The 18,807-nt window shown below is 48.3% G+C and overlaps 3 protein-coding genes across 8 annotated transcripts in view; all 3 read left to right on the forward strand.

Moving 5' to 3' along the window:
- Nucleotides 1-582: 582 nt before the first annotated feature.
- Nucleotides 583-7,295, forward strand: taf6l (TAF6-like RNA polymerase II, p300/CBP-associated factor (PCAF)-associated factor). The gene is made up of 12 exons (XM_079371352.1): nucleotides 583-779; nucleotides 1,790-1,964; nucleotides 2,047-2,133; nucleotides 2,220-2,370; nucleotides 2,465-2,515; nucleotides 2,788-2,882; nucleotides 3,351-3,425; nucleotides 3,882-4,102; nucleotides 4,265-4,397; nucleotides 5,604-5,732; nucleotides 6,025-6,521; nucleotides 6,606-7,295. The coding sequence occupies exons 2-12, from the start codon at nucleotides 1,818-1,820 to the stop codon at nucleotides 6,955-6,957; spliced, it is 1,938 nt and encodes a 645-aa protein (XP_079227478.1). The 5' UTR covers nucleotides 583-779; nucleotides 1,790-1,817; the 3' UTR covers nucleotides 6,958-7,295.
- Nucleotides 7,296-7,373: 78 nt separating this feature from the next.
- kcnk7 (potassium channel, subfamily K, member 7) lies at nucleotides 7,374-8,723 on the forward strand. Its single transcript, XM_079371353.1, has 3 exons — nucleotides 7,374-7,758; nucleotides 7,940-8,335; nucleotides 8,426-8,723. The coding sequence occupies exons 1-3, from the start codon at nucleotides 7,422-7,424 to the stop codon at nucleotides 8,674-8,676; spliced, it is 984 nt and encodes a 327-aa protein (XP_079227479.1). The 5' UTR covers nucleotides 7,374-7,421; the 3' UTR covers nucleotides 8,677-8,723.
- A 7,007-nt stretch (nucleotides 8,724-15,730) lies between these two features.
- ehbp1l1a (EH domain binding protein 1-like 1a) overlaps nucleotides 15,731-18,807 on the forward strand; it is a 29,584-nt gene continuing 26,507 nt past the window's right edge. For 5 of the 6 annotated variants that reach the window (XM_079371786.1, XM_079371790.1, XM_079371787.1 and 2 more), the window contains exon 1: nucleotides 15,731-16,245. In XM_079371786.1, coding sequence (XP_079227912.1) covers nucleotides 16,142-16,245 — 104 coding nt within the window. In that variant the 5' untranslated portion in view covers nucleotides 15,731-16,141. The remainder of the gene's footprint in view (nucleotides 16,246-18,807) is intronic. The other variant, XM_079371791.1, reaches the window with a different exon arrangement.

Genomic DNA, 18,807 nt, shown 5'->3' on the forward strand with positions numbered 1-18,807 from the left:
TGACTCAGAATAAACACATTAAACCAATGAAATAAAAACTAGACTCATACTTGTATAAAGACATGAACGTTACCTGTGCAGGAAAGAAAATGTGCCATTTAAAAGACTCAATCTGCTGGTTTGAGCTGCAGTCTGAATAGGGCTAATATGTGGTCACAGGTTCGGTCTGTCTACTCACCCTTTAATCCTTAAAGTTGATTAAAAACTATTTTAAAATGTAAAGGAATCACTGCAGCTCAGAGGATCGTCGTCTCTCAGCCGAATGGTAGAGGGTTCGATCCCCAGCGCCTGCAGCAACATGTCTGTTGGTGCATCATGTGGTGTCAAAGTGCTTTATAAGCTCAAGTCCATCTGTCATTTACTTTGTGTGTGCAATGTTAATACAACATTGTGTTAAACTAATATCCAACTGAGCCTGTTCAGTGGCAGGCCCCCGTCAGTGGAGTCCATTTCCTCCCCTCATCATTAAAGACAAGCTGAAACCCGCCTGTTGTTCCTACTGGACTTTAAATGAGCTCAAACCATTTAACATGTCTTTTAATTCAGTGCTCTTGATTGTCTGAGAAGCACTTATGAGCAGCTGTAGCTGTTTTAAAGTAGACGTGACTAATAGAACCCAGCAGGTGGCAGTAATGAGACAAACCAGACGCCGACCTACATTCAATCCAACAGAAGAAGAAGCTCATGTAGCACTTATTGCTAGCACCTAGCAACGCAGATATAAACTTTTCTACAATAAAACAAAGGACCATCAACCCACAGTCGTTCTAGATAAGAAGGTAAAGTTTATTTAAAGGCTAAAAAGTTTAATTGTTTCTCCTGCTGTTCTTTGACAGCTCGCTATTAGCATTTTCTGTGGTTGTAGCTAACTTAGCTACCTTAGCTACAACCGGTAATTTAACCTCAACGGCTCCGGCTGCTGACGGTTTATTCACACTTTTTATACTTTTTAATAGTTTTATTCGGTTCAATAACTTTGAATATAACTTAAATCACCGGTTGAACTTGTGACTTTAGTATTTTCCAGCTAATAGACGGACCCGCTTTTTATTGTGTTAGCATGAGTGACAGCGATTCTGCGCATGCGCTGTTTAAAACAACTGCTCAGCGAACCTTATTGGAAAATACGCTAATTTAATATTACTTGAATATTGGCACTAAAAATGAATAGAGCTTCCAGAAGTTAATACCTACAACAAATCTAATATGTGTCTTTATGTATTCGGAATAACAATTCTAAACAAAATGTCTCTCTATTTTCAATAAAATCGTTTTAAGTGAGAGATTAAGACGCCCTCGTTATATCGGTGTCGTATAAAGTTTTAAAAAGAAATTTAGTCCCATCTCTGTTTTTAGATTCTTAAAAAAACTGGTGTTTATATAAGGTGATAACAGGTGTTAATATAAGGTGATAACAGGTGTTAATATAAGGTGATAACAGGTGTTAATATAAGATGATAACAGGTGTTAATATAAGATGATAACAGGTGTTAATATAAGGTGATAACAGGTGTTAATATAAGGTGATAACAGGTGTTAATATAAGGTGATAACAGGTGTTAATATAAGGTGATAACAGGTGTTAATATAAGGTGATAACAGGTGTTAATATAAGGTGATAACAGGTGTTAATATAAGATGATAACAGGTGTTAATATAAGGTGATAACAGGTGTTAATATAAGATGATAACAGGTGTTAATATAAGATGATAACAGGTGTTAATATAAGATGATAACAGGTGTTAATATAAGGTGATAACAGGTGTTAATGTTGGGGGGTCTCTTCAGTCCCAGGGTCCGACACTCCCCGCTGAGTATGGCGGACCGGGAGGAGCGGCGCTTCGCTGAGGTCTCGCGGGACTCGGTCAGACTCATGGCGGAGAGTGCCGGCGTGGAGCTCGGGGACGATGTGGCTGCTGTGCTGGCTGAGGACGTGTGTTACCGGCTCAGGGAGGCGGCTCAGGTTGGAGATGGCGTTCACACTGACGTGTCTTATTATTATTATTGGATGTGTAGTTTTCATGTTGTTGCTTTGGACCCCACAGAGCAGCTCTCAGTTTATGAGACATGCCAAGAGGAGGAAGCTGACAGTGGAGGACTTCAACAGAGCTCTGCGCTGGAGCAATGTGGAGGTGAGCGAGCTGGTCCGGTCCCTCACAGCCGGTTTGATCCTGAACAGGTCTCCTCCTTCATCATGTGTCTCTGTGTCTTTCACCAGGCTGTCTGTGGACACGGGGCTCAGGATGCTCTCCCGTTCCGCTCGGTGAAAGAAGGAGAGCTTTTCTTCGTGGAGGATCGGGACATCAACCTGGTGGAGCTCGCACTGGCTACAAACATCCCCAAAGGCTGCGCTGAGACCATGGTGCGAGGTCAGACCACCTCAGATCCACCGTCACAAATATTCACGTCACACCAGCAAGAAACATGTTTCTGATTACTCCTCCTGTTCTCTCCTCCTGTCAGTGAACGTCTCCTACTTGGATGGAAAAGGAAACCTGGAGCCTCAGGGGACAGGTGAGACTCAGGGGACAGGTGAGACTCAGGGGACAGGTGGGGACAGGGGACAGGTGAGACTCAGGGGACAGGTGAGACTCAGGGGACAGGTGAGACTCAGGGACAGACAGTAATCAGCAGGTCAAGTCAACAGTGTGTGTGTGTGTGTGTGTGTGTGTGTGTGTGTGTGTGTGTGTGTGTGTGTGTGTGTGTGTGTGTGTGTGTGTGTGTGTGTGTGTGTGTGTGTGTGTGTGTGTGTGTGTGTGTGTGTGTGTGTGTGTGTGTGTGTTCAGTGCCGTCCGCCGTGCAGACCCTCTCAGACGACCTGCTCAAGTATTACCAGCAGATCACTCGGGCCATCCTCGGAGACGACGCCCACCTCATGAAGGTCACACACACACACACACACACACACACACACACACTGCTGATCACACACACACGCACACACACACACACACACACACACTGCTGATCACACACACACACACACACACACACACACACTGCTGATCTCACACACACACACACACACTGCTGATCACACACACACACACTGCTGATCACACACACACACACACTGCTGATCACACACACACACACACACACACACTGCTGATCTCACACACACACACACACACACACTGCTGATCTCACACACACACACACACACACACACACACTGCTGATCACACACACACACACACACTGCTGATCTCACACACACACACACACACACACTGCTGATCTCACACACACACACACACACTGCTGATCACACACACACGCACACACTGCTGATCACACACACACACACACACACACTGAAAGTGTTACTGTGCTCTGTGTGTTTCAGGTGGCTCTGCTGGATCTTCAGTCTAACTCAAAGATGGCCGCTCTCCTTCCTTACTTTGTTTACGTCATCAGCGGGGTGCGTTCACTTTTTAATGATTCTGTTTGATTTGAAAAAGTTCCAGTCAGTTCAGAAATGTCCCTCATAAAGCTGAAAGCATGCACGCCATGAGGCTGTGGTCCTCGTGACTGAGGACGGAAGCCCTGCAGGGACAAACCTCCTTTCACTCCGGTGTCTCATGATGTCAAGTTAATAAAGTCTTCTTCTCCAAATCTGGAAAACCCCCTGCAGCGCCCCCTGCAGCGCCCCCTGCAGCGCCCCCTGCTGGTGCAGCCCGTGTACCTGCTGTCCCCGTGGTGTTTCTAAGCTCAGCAGTTTGTTTGGTGATGAAAGTCACACGCGTGTCCGTTGGATGTTTAAGAGAATCTTTGTAAAACGTTTCAGTTTTTAGATTAAAAAGTTTTTGCTTTGGACTCGGCATGAAGTCATGAAGTCATGATCTCCGTGGTGCTTCCACGTCTTCTTCCTGGTCAGGTGAAGTCGGTGAGTCACGACCTGGAGCAGCTCAACAGACTCCTGCACATGGTGAAGAGTCTGGTCCAGAACCCGTACCTGTACCTGGGTTCGTACGTGCGGAGCCTGGTGTCCAGCGTCATGTACTGCATCCTGGAGCCGCTCGCCGCCTCCATCAACCCGCTCAACGACCACTGGACCCTCCGGGACTACGCCGCCCTGCTGCTCAGCCACATCTTCTGGTGCGTGATCAAACGTGTTCAGATGGTTTCCTCGTCACTACGTCACCTCGCTTTCTGATTGGCTCTGCCTCACAGCCAACAGGCTCGTGCTGGTTTTCCCCTCAGGGGGGGTCGCACAGTCTGAAGACATAATCAGGAGGCCTAATGATCCTGTCTCTGCAGGACTCACGGAGACCTGGTGAGCGGCCTCTACCATCAGATCCTGCTGTCGCTCCAGAAGGTTCTGTCGGACCCTGTGAGACCGCTCTGCTCTCACTACGGAGCCGTGGTCGGGCTGCACGCTCTGGGATGGAAGGTGAGCTGGAGACGCTTTTACTTCTTCTCTTCTTTGTCTCCTCGGATGTCTCCTCATGTCTCCTGTCGTGTGTCCTCAGTCTCCTCTGATGTCTCCTGCTGTGTCCTCTGTTGTCTCCTCTGTTGTCTCCTCATGTCTCCTGCTGTGTCCTCTGCTGTCTCCTCTGCTGTCTCCTCATGTCTCCTGTCGTGTCTCCAGTCGTGTGTCCTCTGATGTGTCCTCTGCTGTCTCCTCTGCTGTCTCCTCTGGTGTCTCCTGTCGTGTGTCCTCAGTCTCCTCTGGTGTTTCCTCTGCTGTCTCCTCATGTCTCCTCATGTCTCCTCTGGTGTTTCCTCTGCTGTCTCCTCATGTCTCCTCTGCTGTCTCCTCATGTCTCTCTCCCGTCTCCTCTGGTGTCTCCTCATGTCTCCTGTCGTGTGTCCTCTGGTGTCTCCTGTCGTGTGTCCTCTGGTGTCTCCTGTCATGTCTCCTGTCATGTGTCCTCTGGTGTCTCCTATCGTGTGTCCTCTGGTGTCTCCTGTCGTGTGTCCTCTGGTGTCTCCTGTCATGTCTCCTGTCATGTGTCCTCTGGTGTCTCCTGTCGTGTGTCCTCTGGTGTCTCCTGTCATGTCTCCTGTCATGTGTCCTCTGGTGTCTCCTGTCGTGTGTCCTCTGGTGTCTCCTGTCATGTCTCCTGTCGTGTGTCCTCTGGTGTTTCCTCTGCTGTCTCCTCATGTCTCCTGTCATGTCTCCTATGGTGTTTCCTCTGGTGTTTCCTCTGCTGTCTCCTCATGTCTCTCTCCCGTCTCCTCTGGTGTCTCCTGTCATGTCTCCTGTCGTGTGTCCTCTGGTGTCTCCTGTCATGTCTCCTGTCATGTGTCCTCTGGTGTCTCCTGTCGTGTGTCCTCTGGTGTCTCCTGTCATGTCTCCTGTCGTGTGTCCTCTGGTGTTTCCTCTGCTGTCTCCTCATGTCTCCTGTCATGTCTCCTATGGTGTTTCCTCTGGTGTTTCCTCTGCTGTCTCCTCATGTCTCCTGTCATGTCTCCTATGGTGTTTCCTCTGGTGTTTCCTCTGCTGTCTCCTCATGTCTCTCTCCCGTCTCCTCTGGTGTCTCCTGTCATGTCTCCTGTCGTGTGTCCTCTGGTGTCTCCTGTCATGTCTCCTGTCATGTCTCCTGTCATGTGTCCTCTGATGTGTCTCCTGGCTCATGCTGTGTGTCCCCTGCAGGCTGTGGAGCGTGTCCTCTTCCCTCACCTGCCTGCGTACTGGGCGAACCTTCAGGCTGTGCTGGACGACTACTCCGTCTCTAACGGTCAGGTCAAAGCAGACGGACACAAAGTCTACGGAGCCATCCTGGTCAGTGCTGAATTCACCATCTACACAAACTACACGCGTGTGCACGATGTACACGCGTGTGCACGATGTACACGCGTGAACAAACATGGGACAGTGATGATGAAACCCAGGAAGAGAAATCGTTTTATTTTATTTCTTTAGGACGCCATGAGTTAACGCCAACCCCTGTATCATATGTTAATGTTAGCATGTAACCTCCTCTGACCTCTGACCCCTGACCCCTGACCTCTGACCTCTGACCTGGTGACACAGGAAGCTGGAGAAACATGTTGTGGTGACTTTCGTCCTGCAGGTGGCGGTGGAGCGTCTGCTGAAGATGAAGGCTCTGTCTCTGTCTCAGCCTGCAGAGGGGGGCGCGGGGGGTCAGTTGGGCTCTGTGGCGGGGGGTCTGGGTTACAGGGTGAGCTCCCCGGGCCTCAGCCCCCCTCCAGAGCCCCTCTCAGAGGCCGCCCTGGGCATCGCCAGCCACTTGCAGGCAGGCGGGGCCGGCTGTCCCTGGGAAGAGTGGACCCCCGTGCCCCTCCCCGACATGTACACCGAGCTGTACTCCTTCTTCGGAGACAGTCTGGCGGTCCGCTTCAGCACAGGACCCGGGTTTGGCATCTACCCCCCCTTCACCCCCGCCCAGCTCGGCGAGGCCAGGAAGGATCCGCCCGGACCCGCCTCCAACTCGGAAACCACCAGAAAGATGCCGCAGCTCACCGCCAACCTCAACATCAGCCCGAGGCAAGACGGGAGTCCTCGCACGGATCCGCTGCCGCCCAGCCTCGCCGCCACGGGATCAGGAAGGTAACAGAGACACTTTTCAGACTCGAGGGTTTGAACTTTTTCTAGTCTTGGTATCTGGGTTTCATATTCTGGTTCGCTCCTCAGGTCACTGGCTCGCTCCTCCTCCTCCTCCTCCTCGTCCTCCGTGCAGCGCTCCAGGTCCTCGTCCTCTCGCTCCGGCCAGCGTTCAGCCGGTCTCTCTCGGGATGTCTTCCCCAAATCTCGCTTCACCTCCCCTCAGGCGGGACCTCCGGCCTTCACCTTCCTCATCGGCGGGCGTCAGATGGGTCGCCGCTGTCAGGGTCGAAGGCCTTTCCAGACAACTTTTGCCCCGACCCCTCCCCTCTCTGCTGTCCCACCCCGAGCCTACGCCCACAAGCTGCCCGTGATCGGGAGGGTGGGCAAACCTGTACGCCGCTGGGCATGCTCACATTACTCCCTTTACCTGCCTTTGTAGAGACAAGAAGGATCTGCATCATCACACCTGTAAATACTTTGTTCCCATAGAGCTCTATGGAGACTGACTCACTGCAGGAGACAGACTCTAGTGGACACTGGAGGAAGTGCAGCTGTAAAGTTGGACATTTTAACATAGAGCTCTATGGAGACTGACTCACTGCAGGAGACAGACTCTAGTGGACACTGGAGGAAGTGCAGCTGTAAAGTTGGACATTTGAACATAGAGCTCTATGGAGCCTGACTCTAGTGGACAGTGGAGGAAGTGCATTTGTCTCAGTGAGAAAGGATCCTGCGTTGTATTTGTAATAACCGAGTCGACACCTTGTACATTTGTTGTGTTGAAATAAAAGCTCGTTGTCATTGTTCAGGTGGGTCAGATGTTTGGAGTCCTGTGAAGCTGATCTGTTGTAAATATTTAAACTGCTCTCAGTGTCGTGTTTCAGTCTGCAGTCAGATCCAGCCATGGCCCGGCTCCTCTCCTCTCTGGGACTCTTCATCAGGATCCACGCCTTCCTCTGTCTGCTCCTCCTCTACCTCCTCTTCATCGCGCTGGGAGCCCTGGTGTTCTCTGCCGTGGAGACGCCGCTGGAGGAGGAGCTGAGGGCGCAGGTGCAGGCGGCGTGGAGCTCGTTCCTGCAGGAGAACCCGTGCGTGGAGGAGAGCCGGCTGAGGGAGGTGCTGAGGAGGACTCTGCGCGCTCATCAGAGGGAGGTTCCTGTCCTGAAGGAGGACGAGGAGGCCAGACGTCAGGGCTTCACTTCCTCTCTTTACTTTGTCGTGGTCACGCTCACCACCATGGGTAAGATCCATTGTTTTCTAATAAGTGGCGTTCAGATTAAAAACCTGCTTCAGAACCAGTTTCTTGTTTTTAATCATTAAAACATGTCGATGGCAACAACAAGGATGTGACATCGTAGCTGAATATAAAAAGGCTTCTGGTTTATTGGGATTTTCCATGAACTGAAGCTCCGCCTCCTCAGGTTCTGACTCGTACACGCCCAAATCAGACGAGGCCAAGCTCTTCTGCATCTTCTACTGCTCCCTGGGGATCCCGCTCACCCTGCTCCTCCTCACCCTCCTCTCTCAGCTCCTCCTCCCCGTGCTCACCCACGCTCCTGTGCACCTCCTGCACACTCTGTGGGGTCTCCCGTCCACCCGGGCCGCGCTCCTCCACGCCGCCCTCCTCTCCCTGCTCGTCCTCTGCCTCCTCTTCCTCCTCCCCGCCCTCCTGCTGCTCCTGCTGGAGCCCGACTGGAACTTCCTGGACGCTCTCTTCTTCTGCTTCCTCACGCTGAGCACCGTTGGCCAGGGGGGAGACGCTTTAGGGAGGAGCTGGAGTCCCGGAGCGAAGGAGACCCTGGAGCTCCTCACCACGTGTACGTGATGTCATTTATAAGAATCATGGGGGGGGGGGGGGATGAATTCAACAGAGGGGATTTGTTGTTAAGACGCTCCTGTGTCCTCAGGTTACCTGCTGGGGGGTCTGGTGGTCCTGATGACCTTTAAGGAGACGGTGCTGCAGGTGCCTCAGGTGTGCACGCTGCTCAGGCTCCTCTCAGGTCCTCAGTATGCAGAGCTGGAAGGTTTCCACCTGAATGAACTGACGGTGAGTGAGTGTGAGGAGGAGCCCCAGTACTCCCAGTCCATCTGCACCATCTCCTCCCCCCCCCCTCCACCTGCCCTCCCCCGCAGCGCTCCACGGGACCAAACCAGCTGAGCCTCCAGCACACGAAGACGCTCCACAGCCCGACGGTCAAATCTACCACAGCATGAGGGACTCATAAACACAGATTATATTAAACATGAGGGACTCATAAACACAGATTATATTAAACATGAGGGACTCATAAACACAGATTATATTAAACATGAGGGACTCATAAACACAGATTATATTAAACATGAGGGACCCATAAACACAGATTATATTAAACATGAGGGACCCATAAACACAGATTATATTAAACATGAGGGACTCATAAACACATATTATATTAAACATGAGGGACCCATAAACACAGATTATATTAAACATGAGGGACTCATAAACACAGATTATATTAAACATGAGGGACCCATAAACACAGATTATATTAAACATGAGGGACTCATAAACACAGATTATATTAAACATGAGGGACTCATAAACACAGATTATATTAAACATGAGGGACCCATAAACACAGATTATGTTAAACATGAGGGACCCATAAACACAGATTATATTAAACATGAGGGACTCATAAACACAGATTATATTAAACATGAGGGACCCATAAACACATATTATATTAAACATGAGGGACTCATAAACACATATTATATTAAACATGAGGGACTCATAAACACAGATTATATTAAACATGAGGGACCCATAAACACATATTATATTAAACATGAGGGACTCATAAACACAGATTATATTAAACATGAGGGACCCATAAACACAGATTATATTAAACATGAGGGACTCATAAACACAGATTATATTAAACATGAGGGACCCATAAACACATATTATATTAAACATGAGGGACTCATAAACACAGATTATATTAAACATGAGGGACCCATAAACACAGATTATTATCTTAAACATGAGGGACCCATAAACACAGATTATATTAAACATGAGGGACTCATAAACACAGATTATATTAAACATGAGGGACCCATAAACACAGATTATCATCTTAAACATGAGGGACCCATAAACACAGATTATTGTTTTACTGCATTAATGATTCCAACTGGTTTAAATGAGCAGAAAGTTTGTGTCTGACCATGAAGGAAGAACAGAGTTGGCGTGATGAGGGGAGGAAGTGTCACTCTTCTTCCTCGTCTGTTTTACTCTGTAAATGTCTTTAAACTTCAAATAAAGACTGAAATCTGTCCGCCTCATATCTCGGTCTTATTACAGTCCATGCCTGATGTTTCCTCATCAGGACAAAGATTCTGATTTCAAATGCTCTTAGAGAGTTTTTATGATGCAGTCACACTGAGGCAGAACGACTGTTGGTTTGAAAAGGAACCACGAGGTGTCGAGGACAGGAAGTCGATCGATCCGTCGCTTAGATCAGCTGTTCCTCTCATGAAGCGTCTCCCTGCTTCACTGCCAGGCCTGTCTCGAACACACACACACACACACACACACACACACAGAGCGAGTGTGTGCCTAGTACTGCCAAACACTCGGCACGCCCTGCACACGCTCAGACGCTCGTCTTTGTTCATACATGAGGTTTTCAATCTTTTGTTTACGTTCTGATCAGTTCAACAACAACGCTCTTATTTTAAAGTCATTTTAATCGTTTTTAGACTTTAAACTGATCACATGACTTCATGGCTTTGATTCATGGATTGAGGATTGTTTTGCAAAAACAATCTGTCATCCTGGAGATCCGAGCACGTAACTGAAGTTTTGAACGCCGTGTTACAACATGACTTCTGTTTCTGTCTGTTTCTGTCTGAACGCTCAGAAACCGTTCCTCTTCAGCAGCTGTTCAGAATCCTGAAGCAGCTGATCAATCTCCTCATAACCAGAACAACCAACTTTAATATCTGTGCCATGACTCAGTCTCAAAGACTCGTACAACTACTGGTTCTACTTCAGCAACTTCCCAGAACACCAAAAGCCAACCTCCTGATATCCAATCAAAAAGCTGCAAAACCCTGTTACAGGCTCCGGGCAGCCATCTTAAACCTGCCAAAAGCAATCCAACAAAAAGTTGCCTAGAATAACTTGTATATCCTTACAGGTTGCCCGTTTATACCCACATGGATTACCCCAAAAGCTGTCAACAACAACAAGTCCAATCCAATCCCACGCGCCGACCTGGCCTCCAAGAACTCACCAGTAAAACATGAAAACTTCCCAGAACAACCCGTGAATCTGCTTTAACATCTGTGCAATGACTCATCAGCAACTTCACACCGAGGCAACCCCCTCATATCCTGTCATTATAGACCAGCACAGGAAGGAGTCCTAAAACCAGGAAGTGAGTTAGCATGTTAGCGCCATGGGTTCCTAACTCTAAAAGCTAATGTGGATTTTGAATGTGTTTGTGTTTAGACTGAAATAAGGTCTGTGGTTAACACAAGCTGAAGAGATGTTGATGTTTTGTTAGACGAGATAAACTACGTTAGCTAAAACCCCACTTGTGAATTTTAAAGTTTTTACGTGAACTTTAAACGACGGTTGCTAACGAGTAGCTAACTGAAACTACAGTGGTTGTCATGGAGACATTAAACGTCATCACGCCGGGAACTCTCTCTCTAATCCTCCTTACAGCCTCTAGTCATGTTTTTCAGTGTTCTTGTAAATATTAGGTTAATAAACAATTTATTAAGCTAACGTTTAGCTAGCTTGTCAAATCCACTGATTAGATCGATGAAGCATAACGTCGCCGTGACATCAAAATCAACCAACTGCATGTAGCTAACAACGTTAGCTTTTAACTTCTCTGGGCTGCATTAACTCTTCAAACTTCATATAAATGATGTTCATCTGTAAAGATTATCAGCTGAACTAAACAGCATCAGAAACGTGTGTTTATAAATCATCCAAAATCCAAAAATCCCAGAGGAGAATTCTCATAGGAATCTATGGAGAAGCTACTTCCTGTTGGCCTACAAAATTACATCATCAGTCTTCCAGTCTATATTTAACAACTTAATTATCTCTGCAGCAACTAAAAACCTGTAACGCTGTTTAATAAGATGAATATGTTTAATCACACAGCAACAGGACAACAACACTTTAAATCTTAAAGCAACAGACGGACGAGCTTTCAAACCACAGTCAACATTTACAATCATGAAAAAGAAAACAAATCATCGGCAGCGTCTTCATTACAGACGGAGTATTATCCAGTGTCAAGTCTGCCCAAAGGTCAAACATGTGAGCGAGTGCTGCGTCACGCTGCAGGACGCCATGACGCTCCGTGACCTTAATATTAAGGTGGAGAATGTGTCCGTCTCTGACAGACAGCTCACAGGTGTTTCACTCAGCTCGGCTATTTTTACAAAGGTCAGAGATGAAGCTGCGGCCGGAGAGCGACAGAGCGCCGAGCCGAGTGGAAGACTGAAGACGTTTATGGAGAACAACATCAGAACCTTTGTAATGTGTCATCGAGGGTCCTTCTTATTTGTCTTTCTGTTCAAGTCGTCAAACTGTCCTCAGATCTTAGTTTTGGGGGGTCGGCCTGAAGTCTGGCTTTAAATCAGCGAGCGCCTGAAGTGGATGGCGTCCATGCTGACCCGATGATTTGGTTGATTTCGTAAAGTAATCAACGTTACGCTTCGCTCTTCCCTTCACACTCAAAGACTCCAAACAGGATGCCCACGCACCGCCCGGCACACAGGAAGTGGATTGTTTAGGAATGACCTCACCTCAGTTACCCCCGTGACCGCCTCCCCATCCAAATACCACCACGCATGACACACACCCCCCCCCCCCCCCCCCCCCCCCTCAAAATCCCAGACCTGATTCGAAAATATCATCAACCCTCCAAACAAAGCTGCTTTTCATGACCGTCGACGTCCTCTGGTATGTCTCTAAGTGAGTGTACGACCTCTGACCTCGGAGGGTCTGAGATGAAGTTAACCCCTCCCCCATTTAATGTGACAAAGTCCATCATGTCCAAATGAAGACATGTCACTGACCCACAGGAAGCAACAGAAAACAGACACACAGAAACTTCTGCTCCCTTGTGGAGAATCTTCCTCCTTTCTTTGCTTCACGTCTGACGCCCAGATGCAGCTGTTTCCCCGCCAGGACGAGGGGGACGAGGGGGGGACACTGACAGGGAAGACAAGGGGGACACTGACAGGGAGGACGAGGGGGACGAGGGGGGACACTGACAGGGAGGACGAGGGGGACACTGACAGGGAGGACGAGGGGGATGAGGGGGGACACTGACAGGGAAGACAAGGGGGACACTGACAGGGAGGACGAGGGGGATGAGGGGGGACACTGACAGGGAGGACGAGGGGGATGAGGGGGGACACTGACAGGGAGGACGAGGGGGACACTGACAGGGAGGATGAGGGGGATACTGACAGGGAGGACGAGGGGGATTAGGGGGGACACTGACAGGGAAGACAAGGGGGACACTGACAGGGAGGACGAGGGGGATGAGGGGGGACACTGACAGGGAGGGACGAGGGGGACACTGACAGGGAGGATGAGGGGGACACTGACAGGGAGGACGAGGGGGACGCTGACAGGGAGGACGAGGGGGACACTGACAGGGAGGACGAGGGGGATGAGGGGGGACACTGACAGGGAGGACGAGGGGGATGAGGGGGGACACTGACAGGGAGGACGAGGGGGACACTGACAGGGAGGACGAGGGGGACACTGACAGGGATGGAGGTTCAGTGCAGAAACAGAAACAGCAGGGACGATCACGTGAGACTGTAAGAATGCGGAACTGCTGTCTTCTGAGTCTGCAGGACGTTCTGGTCCAATCACGTTCCCTCCTGACTTTATGAGCCGTGTGTAGAGTCCTGTGAAGCCCCCAACATGAACATCAAAGGATTCTGTTAGCAGGCCAGATGTGATTCTGGCCAGTCTGATAAACTGTCTATAATCTGAGTGTCTGATCGTAACATGAGGCTGCTTTGATTCTGCACAGAGCTCAATACTCGGCCCGTCATAGTTCTCTATGCTTCTCTCTGTTTGTCAGCTTCCTGCTGTTCTTTAAGCTCCAGTCTGAGGACTTGATTTAGAGAGAGAGGAGAGAGACAGAGAGAGAGAGAGAGAGACAGAGAGAGAGAGAGAGACAGAGAGAGACAGAGAGAGACAGTAGAGGACAGAGACAGAGAGAGAGAGAGAGAGAGAGAGACAGAGACAGAGAGAGAGAGAGAGAGAGAGACAGAGACAGAGAGAGAGAGACAGAGAGAGACAGAGACAGAGAGAGAGAGAGAGACAGAGAGAGACAGAGAGAGACAGAGAGACAGAGAGACAGAGAGAGAGAGAGAGACAGAGACAGAGAGAGAGAGAGAGAGAGAGACAGAGACAGAGAGAGAGAGACAGAGAGAGACAGAGACAGAGAGAGAGAGAGACAGAGAGAGACAGAGAGAGAGAGACAGAGAGAGACAGAGACAGAGAGACAGAGAGAGAGAGAGAGAGAGAGAGGACTGACTCTCTTAAAGAAGCAGAGCACAGCTTCCTAAACTAACAACGAGCATGAAGAGGTGAAGAAGCCTCAACGACACTTCATGAACAGATCAGACAGACACGAAGGATTCGAACCCAATAACCACAATAACCACTAAGCTAGCAGCGCCAACCAATGTTAGCTTGTTTTACATGCTGCAAGGCGCTCAGAAACATGTGACCAACAGGCAGCTCTCCTATAGGGCCGACAGCAGTACATGCACCTCTTCCCACTATAAAAACAGGTGTAATGTAGAAATGTTTCCTTGGATCTCCATGTGAATTTAGGATTATTGATTAGCATGGGATTAATGCAGTTTACATGTGTTTAATTCATCTGCTGTGTGAGGAAAGGCAAAGCATGGCTCTGTGCAGGAAGTCAACATGTCAACATGTTAAAACGTCTGCAGGCTGCTAGCAGAGAAAGTGTTCATTTACATCCTGTTTACACACGTCACATGTTCAGGTGCATTGTTTATAAATCTGATCAAAGTATTTGATTGGAGAGATTTAGTGTCCATTTATAAATCAGGGTGTTTATGTGTGTGTTCTTTCAGATGCTACATTATCTTCCCAGCTGCTCCGTGTGTCAGCGGCTGATTAAAAATAGACTCAACTGCTGAAGTCCCTCATGACTGGTGACGGGCGGGGCCGGGGGGGTCAGACCCTCTGTGACAGACTCACAGGTAATTTCTGTTTCCTGTTAAGTCTCTGGTGATGTTCATAAACACAGACTCATGGGAACCAGTCATCAGCTGTTTGTTGTGGGGGATTTCTTCAACTGGATTACAGCTGGTTCATGTTTCAAGTCGCTCATACGAGTCTGCACAGCGAACAGAAACATTAATACTTCTGGGATAAAATCACTGCAGAGTATGAAGTCATTTAGGTGTGACTTGTCTCAGAAATCTCAGCTGCATCAAGTCAGCAGCAACAACCTGAAGAGAAACAGGAAGTGATGACCTTCAAGTTAAATGTCTGAGATTACGTTTGTTTTTAAATTCAAGGTTTTTGGACTGAAATCAAACGTAAGGCTTCCTGGTCAAACAGAAATCTAAAAAATAAACATATCATGAATATAAAAATAATCCAAAGAAGATTAAAAAGCTAAAGAACAGACGCAGTGAAACTGAAGTGTTCGTTGTGGCTGCTAAATTATTGTTGCACCCAAACTGCAACCTCCTGTGTTTAATAAAGGATCTGATGTAACATCCTGCAGTACCTGGAGTGTCCACTAGAGGCTGGCTGCAGTTCCTGGAGTGTCCACTAGAGGCTGGCTGCAGTACCTGCAGTGTCCACTAGAGGCTGGCTGCAGCAGCACAGGAAGTCACATACACACCCATTCAAACAGCCTGTTTTTACAGCAGACATGAACATGTTTACAGCCTGCTAGCTCGAGGCTAACTTTGTGTTACCTGTAGGTGGCGTGATTACAAACATTGAGTATTGACACCTAATCAACTGTGTAACATTGAAGGCAGTTTGGACGCTGTGTTGGAGTTCTTCCTCTTTCACAGCTAATCACAACATGCTACATCATCATTATTCAAACACAGGTGAAGGACCCTGAGCAGATCTGACCCCCGAGGACGTGTGGTACCTTCAGTTTCCCCCTTCTGTTACCTTGTTATGCAGATGACACCATATTGTTCTGCATCACAGCTGTTAGAATTTTAGTATTTAAACTAGTAACTTGAACTGAACTAAGTTTAGAACAAATGTGTTTTAAACGTGTCAAAGGAAACTGGTCATACTGTCATTTTGGCTTTTTTATCATATTTTATTTTGAAAGTTTTCTTCATTCATTTCCGGTTTATGATGTTGAGCTTGACAGCCCTGTGTGTGTGTGTGTGTGTGTGTGTGTGTGTGTGTGTGTATGAAGCTGTCAGAGAGGCAGGTGGACCCTTCACTTCCCCGGTGTAGTCCCGGCGGAGGGACACGCGGCGGTCACCGGATTATTTCACGTTAATGTCGCATCTTCATCTTCTTCATCTTCATCATCATCATCATCGTCGTGAACATGACCTCGGTGTGGAAGAGACTCCAGCGGGTCGGAAAGAAAGCGGCCAAGTTCCAGTTTGCTGCCTCGTTTGAAGAGCTGACGATAGAGTGCACTAAGAAATGGTGAGTGATGTTTGGACACTTTAAAGGGACAGACAGGAGGGAGCAGTGTCCTCATGTCTCCTGTTAAAGGGACAAACAGGAGGCAGCAGTGTCCTCATGTCTCCTGTTAAAGGGACAAACAGGAGGCAGCAGTGTCCTCATGTCTCCTGTTAAAGGGACAGACAGGAGGCAGCAGTGTCCTCATGTCTCCTGTTAAAGAGACAGACAGGAGGCAGCAGTGTCCTCATGTCTCCTGTTAAAGGGACAGACAGGAGGCAGCAGTGTCCTCATGTCTCCTGTTAAAGGGACAGACGGGAGGGAGCAGTGTCCTCATGTCTCCTGTTAAAGGGACAAACAGGAGGCAGCAGTGTCCTCATGTCTCCTGTTAAAGGGACAGACAGGACGGAGCAGTGTCCTCATGTTTCCGCGTCATCGTGTTCATGCCGAACCCCGTTCAGAAAAATACGAATTTAAGCGCCAGTCTGCTGAAGGATGAAACCTCCTTTAATGACTCAGTCAGACTCTTTTCAGTTTGCCACAAACAGCCGATTTAATATTTATGTTATTAAAATTAAGAATACAACTAATTCTCTTATTATCTGATGATTATTACGACATGATAATAACAAACAGCGGAGCGCGGAACCGACTCTAAAAGCAGATGAGATGTTGTACAGTGATGATCGGGTCGGTTCAGTTTGACTCTGCGAAGTTTATTATTTAATGTTGAATAAAAATGACAGTTTTTCAATATGAATGAATCGTGTATAGTAGGACAGTTTATGTGTTTATTGATGATTTCATCACGCCCCAATAACTCAGTCACTTCCGTGTCAGTGGTGTGTTGGAAGCATCACCAGGGCCTCACTTAGAGATTCAGGGGCCCCCGAGGACTGTCCTATCGGGGCCCCATCACCAGCGAGCCGGCCGGTTGTCATGACAACAAGGATCAGAACTTTCACCAGAATTCACCTGAAGGTTTATTTTGAAGGCTCAGACCTCCTGATAGTAACTTTGAATTAAGTGTGTGTATCTGAGGTGGGATTCAAACCCACACCCGCTGTGACGAGGACTACAGCCTCTGTACGTGGGTCACACCGCGCCCCGCAGCGCCACTGTGTTTGTTATTATGTGAAAAGTATTCAAACAGGTGATTTATTGTGAAGGGGAATAAATGCGTCCGGCTGCTGGTTCCACTGAAACACTCAAAGAGTCGAGACAGGAAGTGAGCGGCGGGCGTGCCGGGCTCGAGTCGTACATGTGCCGACTTCCCTCACATCGTTCCTCTCTCTCTCTGCGCTGTCCCTTCAAAATGAACCTTCAAAATAAAAGAGGAAGTGAGCAGTAAATACATGCTGCCTCATGTTCACGCTCACGTTCTGCAGGATTCTGATGGAAACCTTCCAGGTTTGGAGCTGAACGCCGGCGTTGATGACACGGCGCTCTGACGGCGTGCGAGCAGCTGCAGTCTGCATGTTCATTAGTCACGCTTCAGTCATGGCTTCACTTCTCTGCTCGTCTGTGAGGCGGGTCAGAACACGCTCCAGCTGACGAACTCGCTGTTCACCAACGACGTGATGCACTCATCTGCAGATAAGCTCCGCCCCCAGGCTCCACGTTCATCACGTGTGTTTGATACAGCAGGCGAGGTTTAGATCTGGCCTTTGACCCCGGCTCATCCTCACAGGTCCTAAACAGACTGTTGTCATGGAGACAAGATGGACGTGCTCAGTGACATCATTACTCCAAACAGCAGGAGAGAGAGAGAGACCCTGTGGTTGTGCTGTTTGGACCTGCAGAGCCTTTAAATGTAAACAAAGCACGTTATTGGCCGACAGTATGGATGACATCACTGTCGAATGTCTGAAAAAAATGTGTAAAATGTGGATGAGCTCGACCGGCCGACTCCGTCATCTGATTAGAGCAAGGCAGCAGGAACCCAGGAAGAGCTGAAAGACTGCCAGCAGCTGTCTCCTTCAAAATAAAATACAGAGCTTAAAGACTGCCAGCAGCTGTCTCCTTCAAAATAAAATACAGAGCTTAAAGACTGCCAGCAGCTGTCTCCTTCAAAATAAAATACAGAGCTTAAAGACTGCCAGCAGCTGTCTCCTTCAAAATAAAATACAGAGCTTAAAGACTGCCAGCAGCTGTCTCCTTCAAAATAAAATACAGAGCTTAAAGACTGCCAGCAGCTGTCTCATTCAAAATAAAATACAGAGCTTAAAGACTGCCAGCAGCTGACTCCTTCAAAATAAAATACAGAGCTTAAAGACTGCCAGCAGCTGTCTCCTTCAAAATTAAATACAGAGCTTAAAGACTGCCAGCAGCTGACTCCTTCAAAATAAAATACAGAGCTTAAAGACTGCCAGCAGCTGACTCCTTCAAAATAAAACTCAGTCTCTTCCTAAAGTGAAGCTGCTCTTTGTCCCTTCTGGGCCTCCGTACATGTGTGACTGTGTCTGCAGAGACTCTGTCCTCTGACTGGATTTTACTCTTCTGATTTGTTCTGGTTGTCTCGGGACGTTTGTGGGCGGAGCTGGTGTGTTTCCTCCAGCCAATGAGAGCACAGCATGTGTGTTTAGG

The sequence above is a fragment of the Symphodus melops genome, assembly GCF_947650265.1.
Source record: "Symphodus melops genome assembly, chromosome: 20".
NCBI classification, from domain to species: Eukaryota; Metazoa; Chordata; class Actinopteri; order Labriformes; family Labridae; genus Symphodus; species Symphodus melops.